The 21198-nt window shown below is 40.3% G+C and overlaps 1 protein-coding gene across 4 annotated transcripts in view; it reads left to right on the forward strand.

Moving 5' to 3' along the window:
- Positions 1–21198, forward strand: part of cdk16 (cyclin-dependent kinase 16) — a 57056-nt gene that overhangs the window by 399 nt on the left and 35459 nt on the right. For all 4 annotated transcript variants that reach the window (XM_037535768.1, XM_037535769.1, XM_037535771.1 and 1 more), the window contains exons 1-2: positions 1–25; positions 17567–17747. The exon at positions 1–25 is cut by the window's left edge and continues 399 nt beyond it. In XM_037535768.1, coding sequence (XP_037391665.1) covers positions 17627–17747 — 121 coding nt within the window. In that variant the 5' untranslated portion in view covers positions 1–25; positions 17567–17626. The remainder of the gene's footprint in view (positions 26–17566; positions 17748–21198) is intronic.

The raw sequence follows: 21198 nt of genomic DNA on the forward strand, positions 1-21198 counted from the left end.
GGCACGACGGGATCTCGTCCACGGGGTAAGAGAGCGCCAGCAGCCCGGACGAGGCTGAAGCCAGCTTCTTGTTCCAGTTTTCTCGTTCCACCTTAAATGGTGCAACATGTAACTGCTGCACTGTTTAAGGTGGAACTGGAAGGTTAGAGCAAATAGGAAACCAACTTCTGCCCGGGACATTTTTCACAATATGTGGGTTTAGATTAAGACGCGAAATGTTAACGCTGATTTTGCCCAGATGGGATACGCCACTGCCAGATTGCTGACCATGACCACTTGAAAACAAATCCGGCTCTGTCTCGCTTTGCTGTGTTCAGCTTTATTCAGCTTTATTCGAGCATGCATGTTTCTGTGCCCGGCTCCGTAGTGGGGGAGATGGAGCAGTGAAGGGAATGCATGCATTGGCTGCTTTGGCATTGCAATGCATGGCTGCAAATCAGTAAGGCAGCAGGAGCAAACGGATTTGGGCACGGCAGGACAGGACAGATCACTGTGCTAACACTTCAGCTCGCACTAATTCCCCTCAACCAGCTGGCTATAACTGGAAGCTGTTAGCTGGACTGATCAGAGCAGAAAGGCACGAGCTGTTGGGGTGGAAATGAGCGCGTGCCTTAGGTTCTATCAAACGCTGTGGCCCTGCTCGCTTTTTGCCTTGTCCAGCTACGCAAGGGGGTGTGGATGGCCATTATTGCTTAGGCGTACTGGACAGTGCATTTAAGCGACGCGTCAGTGTGTTGGAATAGCTGGAAATGCAGCGCTGGGTGATCTGCATGAGACTGACCCTTGCAGTAACTGTGCAGTGAGTGGGCAAGAAGAGAGGCTCCTACAAACAATTCATGGTGCAGTGAATGTGTCCTCAGGCTCAGCTCAGTGCTCATGGAGATCCCCTGCACTGCACACTGTAGTGTTTCCAGCTCAAACCCAGTTTAACTCATTGGAGCATTTCCAAGCCCTTCTATGAGTTGGACTGGATGTTCTGGAGCATGGAGAGCACTAAACTGTACAGCTGGACAGTGGGGGAGGACCCCCGGAGCAGGGCTTGGAACAGAAAGCTGCCCTTTAGTCCAGCTTCTAAAGCTCTCAGCTAGGGGTGGGCGATATGACCGTATTTATCATTATCATTAGTGGTGCATGATGAAGTCATAATCATATCTGCATGGGCAGTCTGATTAACAGTCTGATGTTTAGAGCCGAACCGATATTTCAGATTCATATCTGATGATGTTTGTTGTGCTGGAGGAACAGAATGTTCAGGTGATGCTGGGCTGTGACGCTAAAATATCTGGAACCCTATACACACTTTAAAAAGACATTTCTTCAAATGTTCTTTAGTAAAGGCAGTGGTTCTATTTAGAACCACGAGTTCTGTGAAGCGCAATTTCAAGCTTAAATGGTTCTTTGCATGGGGAAATGGTTCTTTGGATTGATGGAGAATGGGGTTCTATATGTGATCTCTTCAGAAAACTGTCCTTCATAGCACCAAATAGGGTTCTTCCATTGTTAGTGTCAATCTTGTAATAATAAGTAGAACGATTTTTGGTGCTCAGTGGTTCTATTTAGAACCACAAGTTCTGTGTAGAGCCATTTCAAGCTTAAATGGTTCTTTGCATGGGGAAATGGTTCTTTGGATTGATGGAGAATGTGGTTCTATATGTAACCTCTAGAGAAAATTATCTTTCATAGCACCAAAAGGGGTTCTTCTGTTGTTTTCCAAAAGGGTCTATATAGAACCGTATTCAGCACATTCTCCGTCAATCTGAAGAGCACTTTCATAATGCAAAGAACCCTTCAACCATGCAAAGGGTTCTTTGAGTGTTCATGGTGCTATGTAGAACCATTTTCTTTACTAAAGAACCCTTGAAGAACCATCGTTTTTAAGTGTGTAGGTTCATATTTCTCGGTTCCAGCTGTCTGAAAAAGTATCGTGAAAATTGTGAAAATTTTTTGAAGTGTCATGATATTATATTTTTCCCGTATCGCCCACCTCTACAACACATTCTCTCCCAATCTAAGAACGATTTAATCATGAAAAGAATGATTTCAGCATGCAAATGGTTCTTTGGGTGTTCATGGTTCTTAATAGAATCATTATATTTACTAAAGAACCCTTGAAGAACCATATTTTTAAAATGGTTACAGAAAATGCTTTATTTCTCTGTAATGCTATTCAGTGTTCCAGTTGCACAGTATTTATGTATCAATGGCAGAAATGAACCCTTAAAAAATACCAACAGTTCCCATGTCACACCCTGAGTTCTAGTGATTCAGTTACATCACGTTATGCTTTTCTGAGCATATCATGTACATCATGAGTACCTAAAGAACCACTGAACCACTGCATGGCTCGTTACACTGAGAGCGCGATTAGTCCTGTTTAACTGGATTCAGTTCAGATCAATGATGAAGCCTTGACTAAAAGTCACTGTAGGGGAGAGAGCGGGGTTGGTTGGTCCCAACATGGCGTGTGTTATGGGGATGGTTTGCACAGTGTTTAAAAGCTTTAGTTCCAAAGAATAAAGCAACAAATACAAAGCTGAACCAAAAAACAAGCAGAAAACTTTTAAAACCTTTTATCACAATTTATTCTATTTACCCAATTAAATGATGTCCTGTTCAAATAAAATTGTCATCTAAAATAAAATGCAAGTTAAATCTTTTCCAATTAATAAAAAATATATATAATAATTAAAAAATAATTTTATTAAGTTTATTTTCATGTTGACATAGAATGACTCACTGGCAGCTTAAAAGTAACACGTTTACAAGGAACAACTTTAATGTAAATTTAGTGTAAACAGTGATTATAGTACAGCACTGCGTTCTAGTTGTGTTTTTTTAGTATGCTGTGCAGCATGTAATATAAAATCTTTGTGACAGTAGCCCGACACTTGGACAGGCTGAAACATGTGGCAGGAAAATGAATGTCCCACCAACCCACCCACATCATGACGCAACACTGTTTACTTACATTTACATTTACAGCATTTAGCAGTCACTCTTATCCAGAGCGACCTATAAGAAGTGCTTTGTCTATCTAGAGAAAGTATCTTTGCCGATTACCAGTAGTTTAGAGAGGAAGACAGTCCTGAGATCAGATACTGCCAGAAACAGTCACTGTTGATACCGAGAGAAAAGGAATAGAGTTGAACACAGAGCAGAGCAGTACAATACAATACAATCAATACTTAATTCAGTGCTCATTTAAGTGCTGTATAAAGAGATGTGTTTACTTCATGTCAGCTAGCTAGCAGTACTTAATTTGCATACCGAAGTGTGGCCGATTACCATTTCTATTAAAGGGTAATTCCACAGAGTTTTTCAAAGTTTCTGCATAATTCAGTCAGTAAGATGTAAACAAAGTCACTGAATCAGAAATGTTTACAGTGGACGTGATGGGACCCAGATAATACATTGTCGGATGTCTGGGACATATAGTTTTGAGAAGTTATTGGCTTAAAACATTGTTTTAAAATACATAAATGGGTGAGAGGCACATGCCTGGCATATAGCATCCAAAAGAAACATCTTATTTTAACGTTCCACTGTTTTTATGAAACCACTCAGAAGACGTGTCGGCTCACTGGTCATCTTGGATAGTAAATAAGATGGCTATGCTTATGCTGTAAACATTGCGAGCTCTGGTTCCTATCACCACCACTGTAAAGAAATCCAAGTCAGTAAGTTTCTCTATAATGTTCATATTAAATCTCTGAATTACTTTGGTTTCATCTCAGTGACTGAACTTTGCTGAAATTAAACATTGGTGGGATTTTCATGATCTGAAATTAATACATTTTTAATATCTCTCTTTGAAATATTTCTGTAATTTTATCAGAGACACATGGAAACGTAATTACCTAAAATGTCTGTGCATGCTGTAATATTACCATTACACTTCACTGGAACGAAGTAGCCCAAACCCTGGAAAAAGCAGCCCTCCTCCACCAAACATTACTTGTGACACTTTGCAGTCCAGTAGATGGCGTTCTCCTGGCATTTACCAAACCCAGATTTGTCCATCAGACTGTCATATAGTGAAGCTGATTCATCACTCCAGCAAAACATTTCTACTGCTCCAGTGTCAGTGTGCTTTACACCACTTCAGCTGACACTTGGCATTGCGTATAGTAATCTTAGGCTTGTGTGCAGCTGCTCAGCCAAGGAAACCCATTTTGTGAAGCTCCTTATGCACAGTTCTTGTGTTGATGATGCTTTCAGATGCAGTTTGGAACTCCACTCTGGGTTTGATGAGCTGCCGCTTCACAGTTGAGCTGTTATTTCTCCTAGGCACAATAAAAAGCCTTTACAGTTGACAGGGGCAGATCTAGCCAGGCAGACGTTTCACAGACTGCAAAGCCAGGGTCTTAAGACAGTGGCACATTTTAAGCCACTGAGCTCTTCAGTACGACCTGCCTACTGCCTGTGTTTGTTTGGAGATTGTATAACTATGCTTGATCTTATATACCTCAGCAGTTGGTGCGACCTGAACTCCGTAATTACGAAGTGTGTCCACAAAGTTTTGGCCAATATAGTGTATTTTTGCAGTGTTGCCCACCCCTACACTCTGCCAGGTGTAGATGGCAAAGATGTGGTCATGATTTGTCCGGTGTGTTCAGTGAACGAAGGCTCTTGTTAATGGATCCAAGAACATGGAAGTGAAAGCAAACCCAAAATGTTTGTTTAAAATGGTTTGATACATCAGGATGTATCACTCATGCATGTAGTATGTTTGAGTCACCGGACGCCTTCATCGTTTATGAGATAGCGAAGGCAGACAGATGTCACCGAGGCCTCCTCTGACTCAACATCGCATCTGATGAGTGGGTGGTATATGAAGGAAGAGTAGGCAAGGAAAAGGAGGTAAAAACAGAGCTGCCGCAAGAGATTCACTGCATAGAGACTTGACTGAATGTCCGTAAACACCAAAGGACATGATGTCAGTATGGTAGCCCACATCGGTTGGACTAATGAGGCGCTGGCGCACCTTCTCAATAATTTATTACAGAATCTTATAATTAGCCTGTTGACTGATGTGAAGACTACTTAAGATTCTGTTGCACTGGGGGAAGGGGGGGGGGGGGGGGTGTCTTACATCTTTGAATTTACAGACGAGAGCAGAGACTATCAGTATCACACACTGTATAACTTTATTCCCTTACAGCCATGTTGTGTTATTCACGTCACTGTGGAATGTGCGACGGTTACAATCGTGACTAAAATGAAACCAACTTCCAAAAAGACATGCAGTGTCGCCGTAGGCTGGATTAGACTGAAAGCAGAAGGAGGCTTGGATGGATTTGGTTGTGTGCTAAAGAAGTCACCACTTTCTCATACACATTTACCCAAATTCGTGAGCTGTAATTACAATTTGAAACTACTTATGTAACTCCCTCCATGGCTTACGATGTGTAGCAGGGATGCAGTTCCTAAGGGCTGGTTACTGCAGAGTCGGAGTGGTTTGATGTGAAATGCTCCATTCTAGAGAAACTTGGCGAGTCAGAATTGTTTACAATGGAGGTGAAAGGAACCAGACAGCTGAAGAGTTTAATACCTCTGAAAGCTCCCTCACAGAAAGTTACTATGTGAAATGGTTGAAGTGAATGTGCTGCCTAATGCCAGAGACGTTGTTCTCTGATAAAGTTTTGGCCTAAGACGTCTGGTTAATCCATTTATTGGAATGCATTAATGGCAGAAGTGTATATGCAGGGAGCTGTAAGGCAAATTGGTCCCAAAGAAAACTTAATTTTTCAGATTTTTCCACTATTTTACCCTTATCATGACATATAAAAAGTCAGAAGACAGTTGTAAGTTCGCTTGTGGTGTTGGATAATAAGTAAAATTGTTGTAGACTTGATGACCTCTGGTTCCCTTCACCATCAACTGTAAAGACTTTCTACAATCAACCATTTCACACCAATCCATTGTGAATGACTTTACATCACAATAGAATTATGCATACGTTTTGAAAAATTGGTTGTATTTCCCTTTAATGACATTTTCATGATATATGGTATGGACGTATTTTGTTTTTCTCGGTTTTGGCAAGTTAGAACAGATACAGGGCACCAGTAGTGCAACATTTAAGGAATAGTTGGCAACAAATCAAATAAACATGATTTATCACTTGCCCCATATGCAGTTGATCAGCCAAGGCACATTTGGTATCTGACGTGCTACACGAAATGCTAGCCTAACCTTGCTAACAAACATTGTACTTGGACTGTCACCAATCTCATCTTAAAAAGGTCCAGAAACGTCTCTCAGCCCACTCAAGACGGATCCAGAGCTTCATTTGTCTTGCATAGATGCATCAGTGTGGTTTAGAACACGGTATGGCTTACTTTAGTCTATAGGAACAACATTCAAGTTCTACACATTGGTAAATGGGGGGTCAGGTGATGCCAGCTGATGCTTTGGGGAGGGGAGCTATTGATTCTTGAACAAACTACTAGCATTGAAGATAAAAAAAGATGTTATTTCTATGGTCAAACTATGTAAAGCAAGGTTTATCAAGCATGTTAGCTGCATGTGACATGGCGGAAGTTAAGAGAACGAAGACAGAGAAAACCACATTTCAGCTCTAATGGGCCTCAATCATACATGTCTGAACCTGAATACACACAGGAAGGACTGTGTCAGCTGGATACTGGATCCACCAGTGACTCGGTGGACACGCCTGCAACCCTTGTGACTCCCACTTGATGGAAAGCCATCAGTCCATTAAAAAAAAGTGTGCCAGTTCCATTACCTGCCTGTTTAGTGACTGAATAAAATGACCGAATTTGGATCTCAGAAGTTACTTGTGACTGCCTCGTTATGTGTGGTTTGCCTTTACTAGCAGATGACGGGCTTTTTGCAGATGAATATGCACGTTGTAGGCCTATGTCCTTCTCCTACACAGATTCTGAGTGTGCACAGACTATTTTCAGAACAGAACCCACTCCTTCCGTCGTTAGCGAGCCCTTCTGCATGCTGCCGTCCTCCCGATCACATTTTCTCCCACCACAAAGTGATAATGAGAATGAGAACACATCTGTGCTCATCTGTAAGCCGACGTGAAGCTACCAGAGTGCTTCATGGCAGGGCCAAGCTTTTAGAAGGTCACCTCTAGCAATATGTCACCTTGTGTTCAGACTCATGCCAGTCTGGAAAGAGAAGGATGCTGCACAGCCGGCGGCCAAAGACAGGCCGGCCTTGTTTAACCGTTTCCATATATATATTATATATTCTGTCTAATGGTGGGTCCTGACATGGAACTGTACAGTATTGTTTTTTTCAGCTCATTAAATTTAGGCTTCAACTTCTGGATCTAGAACTGACCTTGAAATGAAAAAATAGTAATAATAACATTTCAGTCTCCCTTCAGGGGATGTTTGAATTTTGGAACCAGTGAGCATCAACATAAAAATGAGTTAAGCCATCATTGAAAAGAAGGTTTTGTTGATATTCAGTATAGAATATACAAAGATAGAAAGTTCAGTTTCTGATTACCTCAGAAGGAGGCATCGCACTCAGTTGGTCTCAAGAAGAGTTTCTCAGTTGACTTTTCTCTGAGATTGAGACAAGACCGAGTCCAAAGGATACTGAGACTGAGACGAGAGCGACTCCAAATGATGTCGAGGCAGAGACGAGAGCGACTCCAAATGATGTCGAGGCAGAGACGAGACAGAGTCCAAATGATGTCGAGGCAGAGACGAGACAGAGTCCAAATGTTGGGATTGCGACAAGACCAAGACTAAATGATGTCCAGATGAAGACGAGAACAAGTCTGATTTTGAGATCAAGCTGAAGGGCTGCAGCGCTTTGGTATGTAATAATAAGACGGTGAACTACATTTTTGGACGCTGTCATCGTCCTGATGTGTCTGTGGGTTGGTGGTTTTGAATATTTTTTTAATAATGTACTATGATCTCAAATCTATGCATGTGGCAGGCCATGCTGTTGGTGTAGATGGGGTGTTTTACATAATGTAACTGAGCTGCTATTAGCATTGTAGCAAATTCTAAGAAGTTGTCCTTCACAACCTGCCTGGTTTTAATTGTCAAGCTTTAGTAGCGTAGAACTTCAGTGTTATGTCGGGACTCAATAGCATGAACTGGATTTGTGCTTACATTCTGTGAAGCTGGTCCTCAGCAGCAGTTGTTATGAAGGCATAAATAGGTCTATGGTTTGACAATTATCAGTCCTTTTTACTATTTAAAGCAAGCCATTAAATAAATAATCAGATCTGAATTTTGTTGAGATGATTGGCACAGTGCTGTTTCAGTAGATCTGATGACTGAGCTTGTTGCCAATTGCTTGGACTGAGAAATATTTCTGCCTTACAGCCTGGCATCATCTCATTCGCACTTCTTGTCTGACACATTATAATTAAGTTGGACCTAATGGGCTGAATCCTCACTCATTGGATTATAGAACGCGGCACTGAACCAGAAATCATACTTAGCAGCAGCAGATGCTATCATGGGTCTTATTTATATGGTGACTGTCTAAGAGAGACGTCTTCTGACCAATCAAGAATTTGGCTGAGAAAGCTAGCGATTATGTGGCTGTAAAGGTGGGCAGTTTGATGATTTTTATCATCGTGAATTGGGTCACATTACATCCCAACATGATTTTCATAGCATGTAGTCATACATATTGTCCATATTCCCGCCTAAAACTAGAGGTCGTCATGTTATGTGCCATTCTGTAGCTCAGCATTATGTCCCTCATCCTCATTGGTTTGATAGAATAAATGGTTTTATATATAATTTTCATTGATATTTTTCGTTTCTCCATGTTTTCTTACTACAGTACCAAGAACTGTTCAAATACATCATACAACTGTTGGGAATCTCTGTGGTGTCCACCAGTCACTGCTAGCCTAGCACTGATCTATAAGCCAATAAAAACAACCAAGCTAGCATTAGTCGCGCTAGAAACCGCCTTGGTTTTTGAACAAAATCAAGAAAATGTCCATTCTGTCTTTATTCAGCACCAAATGGACGCCATAGGCAAGTATTTAACTTTTCAGCCACAGTAAAGAAGCCAGGCTGAGGTCATTAATGTGTGTGTGTGTGTGTGTATATATATATATATATATATGTGTGTGTGTGTGTGTGTGTGTGTGTGTATATATATATATATATATATATATATATATATATATATATATATATATATATATATATATATATATATATATATATATATATATATATGTGTGTGTGTGTGTGTGTATATATATGTGTGTGTGTGTGTGTGTGTGTGTGTATATATGTATATATATATATATATATATATATATATATATATATATATATATATATATATAATTTTAGAGGCCACTGCATCACTGACAGTAATTTTTAAATGTGGTGCTACTGGTTTTACCTCAGAAAAACATCATATTGTGAAGTTGAACATATATTGTTGTTGTTGTTGTTGTTGTTGTTGTTGTTGTTGCCGGAAGAAAACTCCGTATCTCCATTTTTGACATTTTTTTCTGTTTTAACATAATTTGAGAGTACCTGTTACCTTTTACATTATATGTAAATTTCATGATGAATGAACTGAAAGAAACGGCCCAACATAACTTGGGAAAACGTCTGGTTCCATTGACTTACCTTATAAGTACATTAGGGTTTTTCCTTCTCCTATAAAGTTACCATTTTGGAGATACGAGGCTGTCTCCTGACAACAGCGATGTTGAAAGTATTGTGGTATATTTTTGCCGTATTGGCCATTCCCACATGACAAAACTAGGATGTAACGGGGAAATCTGGCTCTTTTTGGTCAGGCTTAGCAAACACCTCTATTAGCCTGCGCTCGCTGTTTATCAAGTCAGACTGTCACGGTCGCTCCACCATAACTCTCTGGGAGAATCAAGCTCACGATCGACCTGTATAGTGCTTCAGCCTGATCCGTCATGCCTTATCGACTCGTGTCAATTAAAGGAACGGCCCGCCTCCTCTGTAACTGAATCCTGCCAGGCTGCTTAACGGCTAGCAAAGCTGCAGCTGGCACTGTGGGGCTCAAGTCTAATCATCCTGCACTTCAGGTCACTTTAAGGTATACTATATCCAAAAATGCCTTCATGGCTATCAATTAGTGAATATTAGCACAGGATCAGTTAGCAAGAACTAACTTGCGGCATGCTAACTGGCCCCTATTGACTTGCATTCATTAGCTGATAGGGGACACCACTGTTCTCCAAGTTGAAGCTGTGGAAACACTTGGTAGAGGATATAGTTACAACACATCATTGGTAACACGTCATGCACTGCTGCTGATGTGTTCAGGGTTAATATATGTTTAAAAAGACTTGCCTAAGACCTCTTCCGTCCCTTAAAGGAGAGATATGAGGACAGGTAGGGTGAGGGATGATCCTAGGTCACTTACTCTGGAAGGTTTTCACCGTATGATCCTGGATATAAAAGCTGGCCGACGTGAACGAGGCTTATTGAATGCGGGCAATTAAGGGAAGACAAACACAGCGAACAGTTGTTCTAGTGTTTGATTACGGACATGATTAGTGAATGAATGCTGAAAGGCCTGCGTGCTGGTCTAAAGGTCAGGTTATGTATTTGTTCCTTCATGCCAAATTCACATTCTGTTGGGCAGCATGGGAGAAAGAAGTTGGCCGCCAGAATTGATAATGGTCAAATCTGTGACATGCACAACATCTTAAATGTCTTATGAAGGGCAGATCTGTGTATGAGGACAGTAACATTATTGGAATCATTTGGGCGCCGCTGGGTTACTGTATGACCGTGTCTGCATTTTATTCTTTTTTAATGTAGATTTTACAGTCTTGTTACACTTATTCTACTTGAGGTAGATGTAATTGTGTTTTCTATATTTTAGAATATTTATTTTTAATGGCATTGGCAGAAAAATATTGGATGTCTGCATTGGCCCACCATTCTCATATTGGTGCAGTCACTAAAATATACAATCATATGCAAAACCTTGAACACTCCTTGTCAAAACACTCTCAGTTACAGGGAAATAAATGTAACTTGAATGTTGCATTTCCTTCACGTTTCTGTTTATGTGAGTTTATTATATTGAGAAAATGTCTCAGGCCACATTTTATGTTTAATATTTTTCAATATGTTTAATTTAGCAAATAAACAGAAATTTTGTGCTAAAAGTTAGATGTGATTTAAACAGTGCCTCCCAAAGGGCCTTTTACATAGTCAGTTTTGCATACAACTGAACATGCTACAAGTTCATTTACTCAGTCAACATAAATTGGTAATCAATGCTTATACCATGACTTACCTGTGAGTGGAGCATACAGGTAGGGCCCGTGTATCAAACACAAGGCCTGTGGGCCCAGTGAGGCCCATGGCACAATCCTATCAGGCTCCCAAAGTAATTTTAATTTTCTATTAATATATATAATATTAATATAATAGCCCATTTCACAATAAGATATACTACAACCCCCAGTATGCACTGCTACATAATGTGTGATCTGTAATAGTGGATTACAGAGGTTTAACGGTTGTCTGTAGCATATCGTTTTATATAAACAATTAGTTTTTTTAAATTTATAATTATTTAAATGGTATTTAATCAGATATTCATGGAACATTTCGAGGTTTAATACAAGTTTGTTTTGCTATATTTTATGGCCGGTTCAGGTCGTATTAAAATGTTAATTAAAAATAAAATAACACTCTAGGTGTTTTCTGGCCCACAGACTTGTTGAGGGTTTTTAACACGGTCCTTTTAGTGGTCGAGTTTGAGGTAGGGTCTCTGAGCTAGCTGAGGGTTTTCTCCTGATGATGGGTGGGTGTGGCCATGACACTAAGCAAACGACCAGACACATGAATTAACTACTGTAAGGAACATCCTTTTTATTTATCGATGCTGACAGATGACATGATTGGCATGTTTGTTGAGATGTTGGCTGTGAAGAGTGCTGGGACTTGTTGCTGAGAAGGTAACAGAAGATGTCACTGTTTGCCTGGTACAGAGAGATTTTCATTGGTGTTTTTGCTCTGTCCTCTATCTATATAATAGTTATGTGCTTTGAGGTGCACAGTAGCGTAGCTGTAGGATCGGTGAACCAGCAGCTGGAAGGTTGAGGATTTAAATCCCAAGGCTGTCTGTAGTACTGGTTGTGCCTTAGGCAAGACACTTCACCCCCAACCGCCTAAGGTTGTTCTGCCACACAGACGATGCTGCGCTGCTCCTAAACTGGGCAAGCAGCGAAAGTTAAGCAGCGAAATGGCAAATTTCCCTTATAGCATCCATAAAGTATGACATGACAATGTATTTGCATATAACTGGGTAATTGCATATAATTTGCATATATACTTTGTAGGACCCAAACCTACCATTTTTTTTTTTTTTTCCCCCACTGATATCTATTTATATTACTTGTCGTTGTATGTATCAAAAATGTCCTAACCTCTGTTTATCCCATTCTCTGTTTTTATTACTGTGCTTTAATGTTTGATGAGCTCTGTTCTGATTGTCTGTCCTGTATTGTGTCTTAATTCAGAAAGCACTCAGAGCTGAAACACTCCTTAGAACTTCAGTATGAATGGGCGGAGCTAAACTGCTGTAGGCCAAATAGGTGGATATTTGTAAATGAGTTGGTTCTTGTGACATCACAAACACAGTGAATTCTAAATGGGCTGTTTTTGCAGCCTAGTTTCCGTATATTCACTGTGTGTGCTGGCATGCTTTAAAACATCAGCAGTGTGCGTGTTGTTCAAATTTAAGCTCAATCCTATTTATTATATTATATATTATATTATTATTATTTTTACCCCTTGTTTTCGAGTGTCACCTTGCCCCTTTGAGTTACAACGGATAGTGGTTTAAATCTTCCTTATGAAATGGAACCCTCAAATAAAAAGAGCAGTACTTCATTATCAGCTACTAGCGCTGCTGTGTGGGCGACCCTGCCAGTCTGGAGTGACAGCAGAGGAGGGTAAAGCTCAGCTCTCACTGCTGGGCTTTAGTTGCATTCAGGGCATCATATGCTATCTTCAGTGATAAGAAGCTGAAGTGAGCTATTCACCATCTTCTTGCTCTAATTTTTCCGTTCCACCTTAAATGAGCCGCCAGAATGTAACCGCTGCACCATATAAGGTGGAACGGGAAATTTAGCTAGCAAGCTCCACATTAAGCTAAGATAATACAATGGTTATTGTCATTTTTAAACTGATAAAATTCTCACATTCATGCGTTCCTTTGGTCGCTTGTGTAGCACTCTTTACTGTCTTTATTTTCTTTTTTCCCTCATAACTCTCTGTTTGGAGTTTTCCTCTGAAAACACTCTATTCGGTCGACCACGTAGCCCTAACACTTCACCCTACCCCTCTATCTCAATGAAAACTGGGATGCCCTACCCCTAGTATGTGCAAAACAGAGGGTTAAGGGGTGGAATGGGATTGAACCTTAGTTGTTTGTGATATGGGCCCTTTAAAATTTGAATACGCATTCTCTTTGGTTAGCATGACCTTTTTTTTTTTTTTTAAACTTGTGGTTTTACTTAACCAGTGCGGTACAAGCAGGAGCAATTGGGATTTATGCTGTTATCCCAGTGCGCGGTGCGGCCTGTCCGTTTTGAAAAAGTGGCTGTCTGTTTATGGCCAATACAGATCAAAGAGGCTTTTAATGGAGGTTATCTTTGGTAAGCGATAGTCCGCGTATCGCTCTGATTATCATTGGCTCTGGTCCAGCGCTCAGAGCACTGGAGTCAAACAGCCGAGCCATTGAAAAGGCAGCGTGGCTGTTCAGGCTGTTCAGAGCATTCTAGTCTTGGGTTTCAGCTGTGGATGTCCGCTGCCGTGCAGGCCTCTGCGACCTCGGCTTTCACCATTTCAACTATCTGAAATATTTTTGGTGTCTCCCTTTCAACCGGTTGCGCTCGTGGTGTGTCCAAGCGCGCGCTTCATTGAGAGAAATGAAACGCTGATTAAAAGGCACGCACGAACACCGGAGTAAAAATAGCCACGCGTTAATGTGCTCCGCTTATTTATTGCCAGCAGACCTACTTACTCCAGCTGTACTGAACAACTTTAGATCCTCAGATTATTTTTTTGTAACTACTGCTTTCAGACAGTGTTTCAGTACTTTTACTTTTAGATCTTGCGTCGTCTGCCAGCGTATGGTGGAAAGTAAACGTCATTAGTCTCAGCTGCAGTGTTCAGCCTGCTGAAGGTTCTTCAGAGTGAAAAACTCGCAGGCTGTTGTCAGTGCTCAGCTCAGTCTTTCTGATATTCGTAGAAATGAACATGGAATGAAAATGTTCATCGGCTGGTCCAGCCCGCTGCGGCAGCATACAACGGTTCCCTGCATGTTTTCTAGATATGTGCATTTTAAATCCCATGTTCCACGGTTGTCCTTTTTTTGTGGGTCACCGCAAGTGCAAGGAGGAAAAGCCAGGATTTGCAGCAGAGATTGTTGCTCCTCTTCTTGCCAAAGCGTGTGATTAGTGTCATGGTTAAAAAGCATAGCCTTCTGGCTGTTTGGCCCATCTAGAAAGCATCCTAACTTTTTTCCACTCTAAAGACAGGCTGTTTTTCCGCCCTGGCTAAAAACGACTCTGGCTTGTCCGTGTCGGTTTACATGAGTTTTGTCCTTGTTAAGGCTGGGACAATAGGTAATAGGTAAATGTGCAAAATCAATAAAGCAGGAAAACGTTATCAGTAAATATTGGTATTATTTAAAACCACAGATACTTTACAGCATAAGTGTGCAGAGATTTGATGACTTGAGACTCTCAAACTGGCAATTGATTCGACAAAACCTTTCAAGGCTTGCAACTAGGCCAGGACGAAGATGGATAGATGAACGAGAAGGAGCATGATTACTCGATATTGGGGAAACTGACAGAGAATTATAGAAGACCAATTTTACTGTTAAACAGCTTGTGAAATATGTTGGGGAATTGGGGCTCATGTTCCTTTTAAATGTGTGTGGACATGTGCCCCAGTACTTTGTTTTTAGGAAAGAGAAGCTTGTTAAGAAGCAGTGATAGCATCAATAAGCCCCCGTTCACGTTCAGCACTTAAACTCCAGGCTCCCTGGATACATTTACTAGGCGAACTTATCATTTTTCTTGCGGTAGTTAAATGAAAGAAACGCCGCTCTGTCTGTTTGAACAGATTCTGCAGTTAAAATGAGCCCAACATTCACCACAAAGCTGAAATTATTCACCAGCTTCATATTCAGACTTTCATTCCACCTGATATAGTGCAGCGGTTACATCCTGGTATTGCATCTTGTGGGGTCATTTAAGCCCACCTTTGTTGGCTTTGTACTTTCTTCATTATTAAATTCAGTTCAACCTGCTGTTGGTTTTAGTGCTGAGCTTCTTATTTTAATTTCAATGCTCACAAAATCATCCAAAATTATCTTCAGCTATACTTTTTTAAAAACACTTATTATTATTTGCTGAAATGGCCCTAATCCTAATCTTAACCTCAACCCAAAGCCTAATCCTAACCCTCACCCTGGCCCTATTCCTTACCTTAACCTCAACCCAAATCCTTACCCTGGTCCTAATCCTTATTTAAACCTTAACCTCAGCCCAAAGCCTAATCCTAACCCTGGCCCTAATCCTAACCCCAAGCTTAACCTCAACTCAAAACGTAATCTTAAACCTCCCCCTGGCCCTAATCCTAACTTGAACCTTAACCTCAACCCAAAGCCTAATCTATACCCTAACCCAAAACCTAATCCTAACCCTGATCCTGGCCCTAATCCTAACCTTAACCTCAACCCAAAGCCTAATCCTAATCCTAACCACACCCTTCCCCTAATCCTTGAGTTGCCATGGCTGAGGAAAATGTTAACTCAGTTGGCGATTCTTCTTGGTTTTCTTCCTGTGCGTCTTTAATTAAAGAACTCACTGGAGTGAAACTTTCAGTGCGTTAAAAATTGTGTCCAGTTTTCCAAAATGACTCTGTGGGAAAAGAGAAATAAACATCGGGCTATAATTGAGAGTGAAATGATGGCGATTTCACTGTCACAGCTGGTCTCCCAGGACGACTTTCTGCTGCGTGTGTAAATGAGACTGGAGTTTCAGATCATGGATCGGAGCATGGAGCACACTCACGCATGCAAAATGGAAATGACAAATAAAAAACAAAGCATTTTTGATTTCATGGCTGTTATTGATTACCACAGGTGCATCAGTGAGCGGTCCCTTGCCTAATCCTGGTTTCTGTAGTCGTGCAGACGTCATGGCGCTTTCTGAGACTGCCCCATCAATGACCTCGCACCCTTTCCTTGTTTCCTGTGCTTTCTGACCGCGCTTCTCTGAAACCTGGAACCTCGACACTTGTGAAGGAGCAGGGAAGATGTCTGGAGTTTCGTTTTTTCTCCCAAGTTGAGCTTGACCTCGAATGCCTGCTAGCTGCGTTATGAAAGCCAGTCGCTCTCAGAACAGTGTGTGATGCCGGACTGGTGCTAACTGTTTCTGAAGTGAGCGTTTCTCCGTGGCGGGGGAAACGGTGTTTACAGGAATTTGTAGCTCGCGCTGTGAGACCAGTCAAGTCCAGCACTGGAGGCTCAGCGTGAGGCCTTCACAGTGCAGCGCCATCACTTTCAATAACATCCAGCGCTAATAAACATCCGCCCACACAACCATCCCTCCGTCTCAGACGCGTTAAAAGGGTTGGTATTTGAAAGGCCGTGTTTCTTCCTCAGGGATGAGGTTCTGTCGTGTGTGACGTGAAATCAAACAGAGGGATGATTTGTCAAAGTGTGAAATGAGCGCCGTTTGAGACTGAAAATCGTTACTGATATCAATTTTAAGGGAGATGAAAATGTTGATAACCGACAATGGCCAGTATCATTTCATATGGTAACAAATTAAACAAATGCTAATAGATTTGATTGAACAGTGCTTTATTGTGGGGCCGTCAAATATTTTTGTATATTTAATATTTTAGAATATTCTTTTCTGTATAATCTGGATTATTCAAATATTCTTTAAGAAATCCTGGAAACATTTATTTCAATGCTTTTGTTATTTTTTCTGAATATTGTTATTTTTTCTAAAAGTACGTTTTTTTATTTATTATTATTACTATTATTATTCATGATAATGATAATAATTTGTTTTGGGGGACGATTACATACATTAAAAATGAAAACAACTTTGGTCAGTGAACAGGATAGAGAGCAAATTTGACATATTTAGGGGGAAAAGGAAATATAAAATGTGGCCTGTGGAAAAATTGTGTGTGTGTGTTTTTTTTTTTTTTTTTCCTCCAATATGTTAAACTCAACAAATAAATATAAAATTTGCACTATAGTCTGCAGAGGAAAAAAAAAGCCCTTTAAGTTCCCTGTGCATGTGTCTTGTTTGTTGATGAAACAAATAACTTGTTGAGAAAAATTGTAATTTGACCAGCAGTGTTTAAACATTTGCGTACGAGGGCTTATTGGTGGGACGTTATAAGTGCTTTTGTCACCAATACTGATTTAAATCTGTGGAGTCTAATCGATATTTTTTTAATTTATTTTTTTATCTGGCAAGCAATATATTAGTCAGGCTGTAGTGTTTAACACAGATTTTTGACTGGACGTGTCTGTATATTTCGGACAGGGCGACTGAACAGTGGCTGCCCCTCCACCCTCCTCGTCTCGGCCCCCCCTGCCCCCTCTGATGGACCGCATGAGGAAGATCAAACGGCAGCTGTCCCTGACGCTGCGGGGGGGCAGCAGTGGGGAGAAGAGCCTGAACGAGACCATCGGCTCGCAGGATGCAGGAGCACACAGCGACTCTGGTACAGTTACAGGCACACAGCACAAAGCCTCCGCCTACACTTTAGTACAACGTACAGCTAAACACCGACTCTCACAGAGGAGCACACATTCACTCCAGCTCGACACCCACCAGCAGTGCAGCTCGTCACGGCTACAAACTGAGTCATGCGCTCGTTTCAGCTCTAAAAGGCCTAAAAGCATTCAGTGCAGCTCTATAATCGACCATTCAAAAGTTTAGAATCACAGATTTATATATATATAAAATGTATGTGGCGAATAAGATGCTGACTTCAGCCTCGTGAGAAGTCGAATGTTGAGACATTTTACAGCAAAACGTTCTACTTTTGAGGAAGAGTTTCCTGCTGGAGATGTGAGAAAAGCGGCTGTAGCTAAACTAAAGCTTAAAGCAGAGCAAAGTAAGTCTGTGTTGTTGTTTGTATTATATTGTTTAGCTTATTAGCACAGACATATTTAGCTGAGACATATTTACAGCCAAGATGGTAAAATGCACATGAAATGTTGTGGCTCCCGAGGTGGTTTGATTTTTGTATGAAGAACAAAATAGCAGTTCTTAATATTTAGCTTGCCGACTGCTGCTTTAGACTGAAATCATTTGGCTTTGAGCGACCCTGAACTTAAATTACTAAATACCTTAAAACTACCACTACAAGCATAACACTCCCAAAACTTTACCAAGGGTTTCAGTAGTGACCACGTTAACTCCTTCATATGCAGACCTAAAAAACACTAGCCAGTGAATGGTTGCTCACACAGTTACTCGCACTTAACATCATAATGTTTTTTCACTGAAACACAGCAAGGTTTACTTAATTTCAGAAAATTCATAATGTCCCCTGCTGATTTTCACACTTTGGGGCAAATTTACTTCAGAACAATGGGAACCAACTGCCCACTACATGGCCATGCGGGACAGGGATGCAGTGTCTCTTCCTGCTCCAGAATGCAGGGGGGGTGTGGCTAAAATGAGGCTTCGCCTATGATGTAAAATTTTGTTTCTGTAGTGACATGAAAACTTTTTGAATAAATTTATTATTACTTAAAAATTAAAGCTGGGGTACATCTAAATCGTCCAACGTCACTTTGAAAGAAATCAAAAAGATCGTTAAAAACAACATTGAAAAAAAAAAGGTTTTAAATGTGTAAGATTAGGGGTCAGGGTTTGGGACACACACAATAGAAAGTACCCTATCAATGATGCTAAATTTAGCTTATTAGCGTCTCAGCTAAAGCCTTGGGTTTAAATCGATTATCACATCGTCCTTGTCAAAGTTTTGAAGTTTTTACAGCGAGACTGCGGTTTGAGCTAACTGGCCTGAATGGACCATACCCATTAAAATCGATGTAGATCAAATGATGCAGGTTACTAGTGAATCAGGTCTGCGCTGGACGAATCCTGAATGAAATATTGTGTTTTTCAGCAGGCTAGCAGCCCATATTCATTAGCGAATATTAGTGAGTTATTCTTCTCATTAGCACAGAATGATGATTTAAGTAGAAAATGAAAGCGAAATGCAGGCTCTGCACAAGCACCGTCTGATTAGATGCTCAGAGCTGTCAGGATTATTGATAACCCGTTATTGCCTCTTCCTCCCTGTGAAAAATAACCCGCAGTGCCTGCCGTCGTGTGTGCGATTGCCCGTGGAGAGACAGTGTTGTCTTGCTGAGTCTTCATTTGGTTTCAGTTCCTAAACACGCACATTTGTTTTCAGCCTCGGTTCGTGCTGTCTGACTGTGAGACGGGCATGCAGTGCGGACAGTGTAAATGCTCGGATGACCTGCGTTCATGTGTGGCTGCCTGGGCGGGCGTTTGCGTGATGGACCTGAACTTTGCTCTCCTGCTTGCCATTGCCCTTCTGACCCATCAGCATGTTCACTCCAGCATGGTTCCTTGCCTCTGACCAATCAACCGCCTGCTTTGTCAGAATGAATTAGTGGCTCATCTGACACAAAGAAATGGCTTCTCATTTCATGCCCTTGGAATTAGAAGGTTCTGTCTGGGTTCTGAGCAGTTTTGAGATATTTAGCTTCGAAGATTTTATTTTCCAAATGGTAAAACCGATGTGTGAAAGGCGTCTCCGTCATACATGAAAATGACAGACGCCCTAAGTGTGTTCTAAAAGTACAGTATCAAAATCTGTTAATGAGTGTTTTTGGGTCAAATGCAGATAGAACCTTCTAATCCTGAGAACTCACTTTCGGTTTGGAACTATAAGGTTCTATCTGGCAAAACATGAAAAGTGATGATTTTCAAGGAACACAAGCAGTTTACACTCTTAATTTACTTTAAAACATAAAATGAATGCTGTAAGAGGGTCGGTATGTATCAGAAAGCTAAATGAATGCTTTCTGTGACGTTTTATGACATTTATTTTTATTATTTATTCATTTTCAGGACATTTCTTGTTTTTGGATGAATATTTTTTTTTTCCTTTTCAAAAAATCATTGTAACTGTCAGTGCTAAATGTTTTATCTACTGCAGAGATTAATTTTAGGTAGGAATCATTAGTTTAAGTTTCCTTTAGTTTAGACAGAAACCAGCTACTGTAAACTGTCCCAGCATGTATGTGTAGCAGGTGAGTGTAAAGGCGGTATTAGATTGTGTTTTATATCAGAAATATTGACTCTAATGCACCAAAATGTCCTACATTGAGAGAAAAAGGAAAAAAGGATGGATGGATATGTGAGTGAAATTAGTGTTGTGATTAAGACCCCATCAATTTAATACTATTTAATTACCTTTAAGCCTTAGTATACCTAACATGTAAGACAAGACTTTTTAAAGAACTGCAAGAAGACATGCAGTATATTATAATATTCCTGCTACATCATCATAAATCATAGAATTAGAGCCATCAGTCAGATGTATTAAAGGGAAATTCCAACAATTTTTCAAATGTTCTCTATTCATTGTAGAGAAATTTGGATTTCGTTAAAATGGTGGTGATGGGAACCAGAGATTGTGATGCCTACAAGACAGATATAGTCACTTTATTCACACGACCAGTGAACCCACACACATCTTCTGACTTTTCTTTTGTAAAAGTGGTGAATTTGGGAAAAAAGTATGGCTTCTTTGGAGATTATTTTGCCTGATAGCACCCTGCATGTATGTATGTATGTATTTATGTATATATATATATATATATATATATGTATGTATGTGTGTGTGTGTGTGTGTGTGTGTGTGTGTGTGTGTGTGTGTGTGTGTGTGTGTATATATATATATATATATATATATATATATATATATATATATATATATATATATATATATATATATATATATATATATATATATATATATATAAAATAAAATCTCAAAATGATCGTAAAACAATGTCTCAGGCATCAGGCAGTGCATTCATGAGAGTTTCATTTAATAAGCTTCTTTAAAAGAGCTTTTAGAGACATTTAAACTCTTCAGACGTCTGGATCCTATCACCACCATT

Source organism: Pygocentrus nattereri, chromosome 28, assembly GCF_015220715.1.
Source record: "Pygocentrus nattereri isolate fPygNat1 chromosome 28, fPygNat1.pri, whole genome shotgun sequence".
NCBI lineage: Eukaryota > Metazoa > Chordata > Actinopteri > Characiformes > Serrasalmidae > Pygocentrus > Pygocentrus nattereri.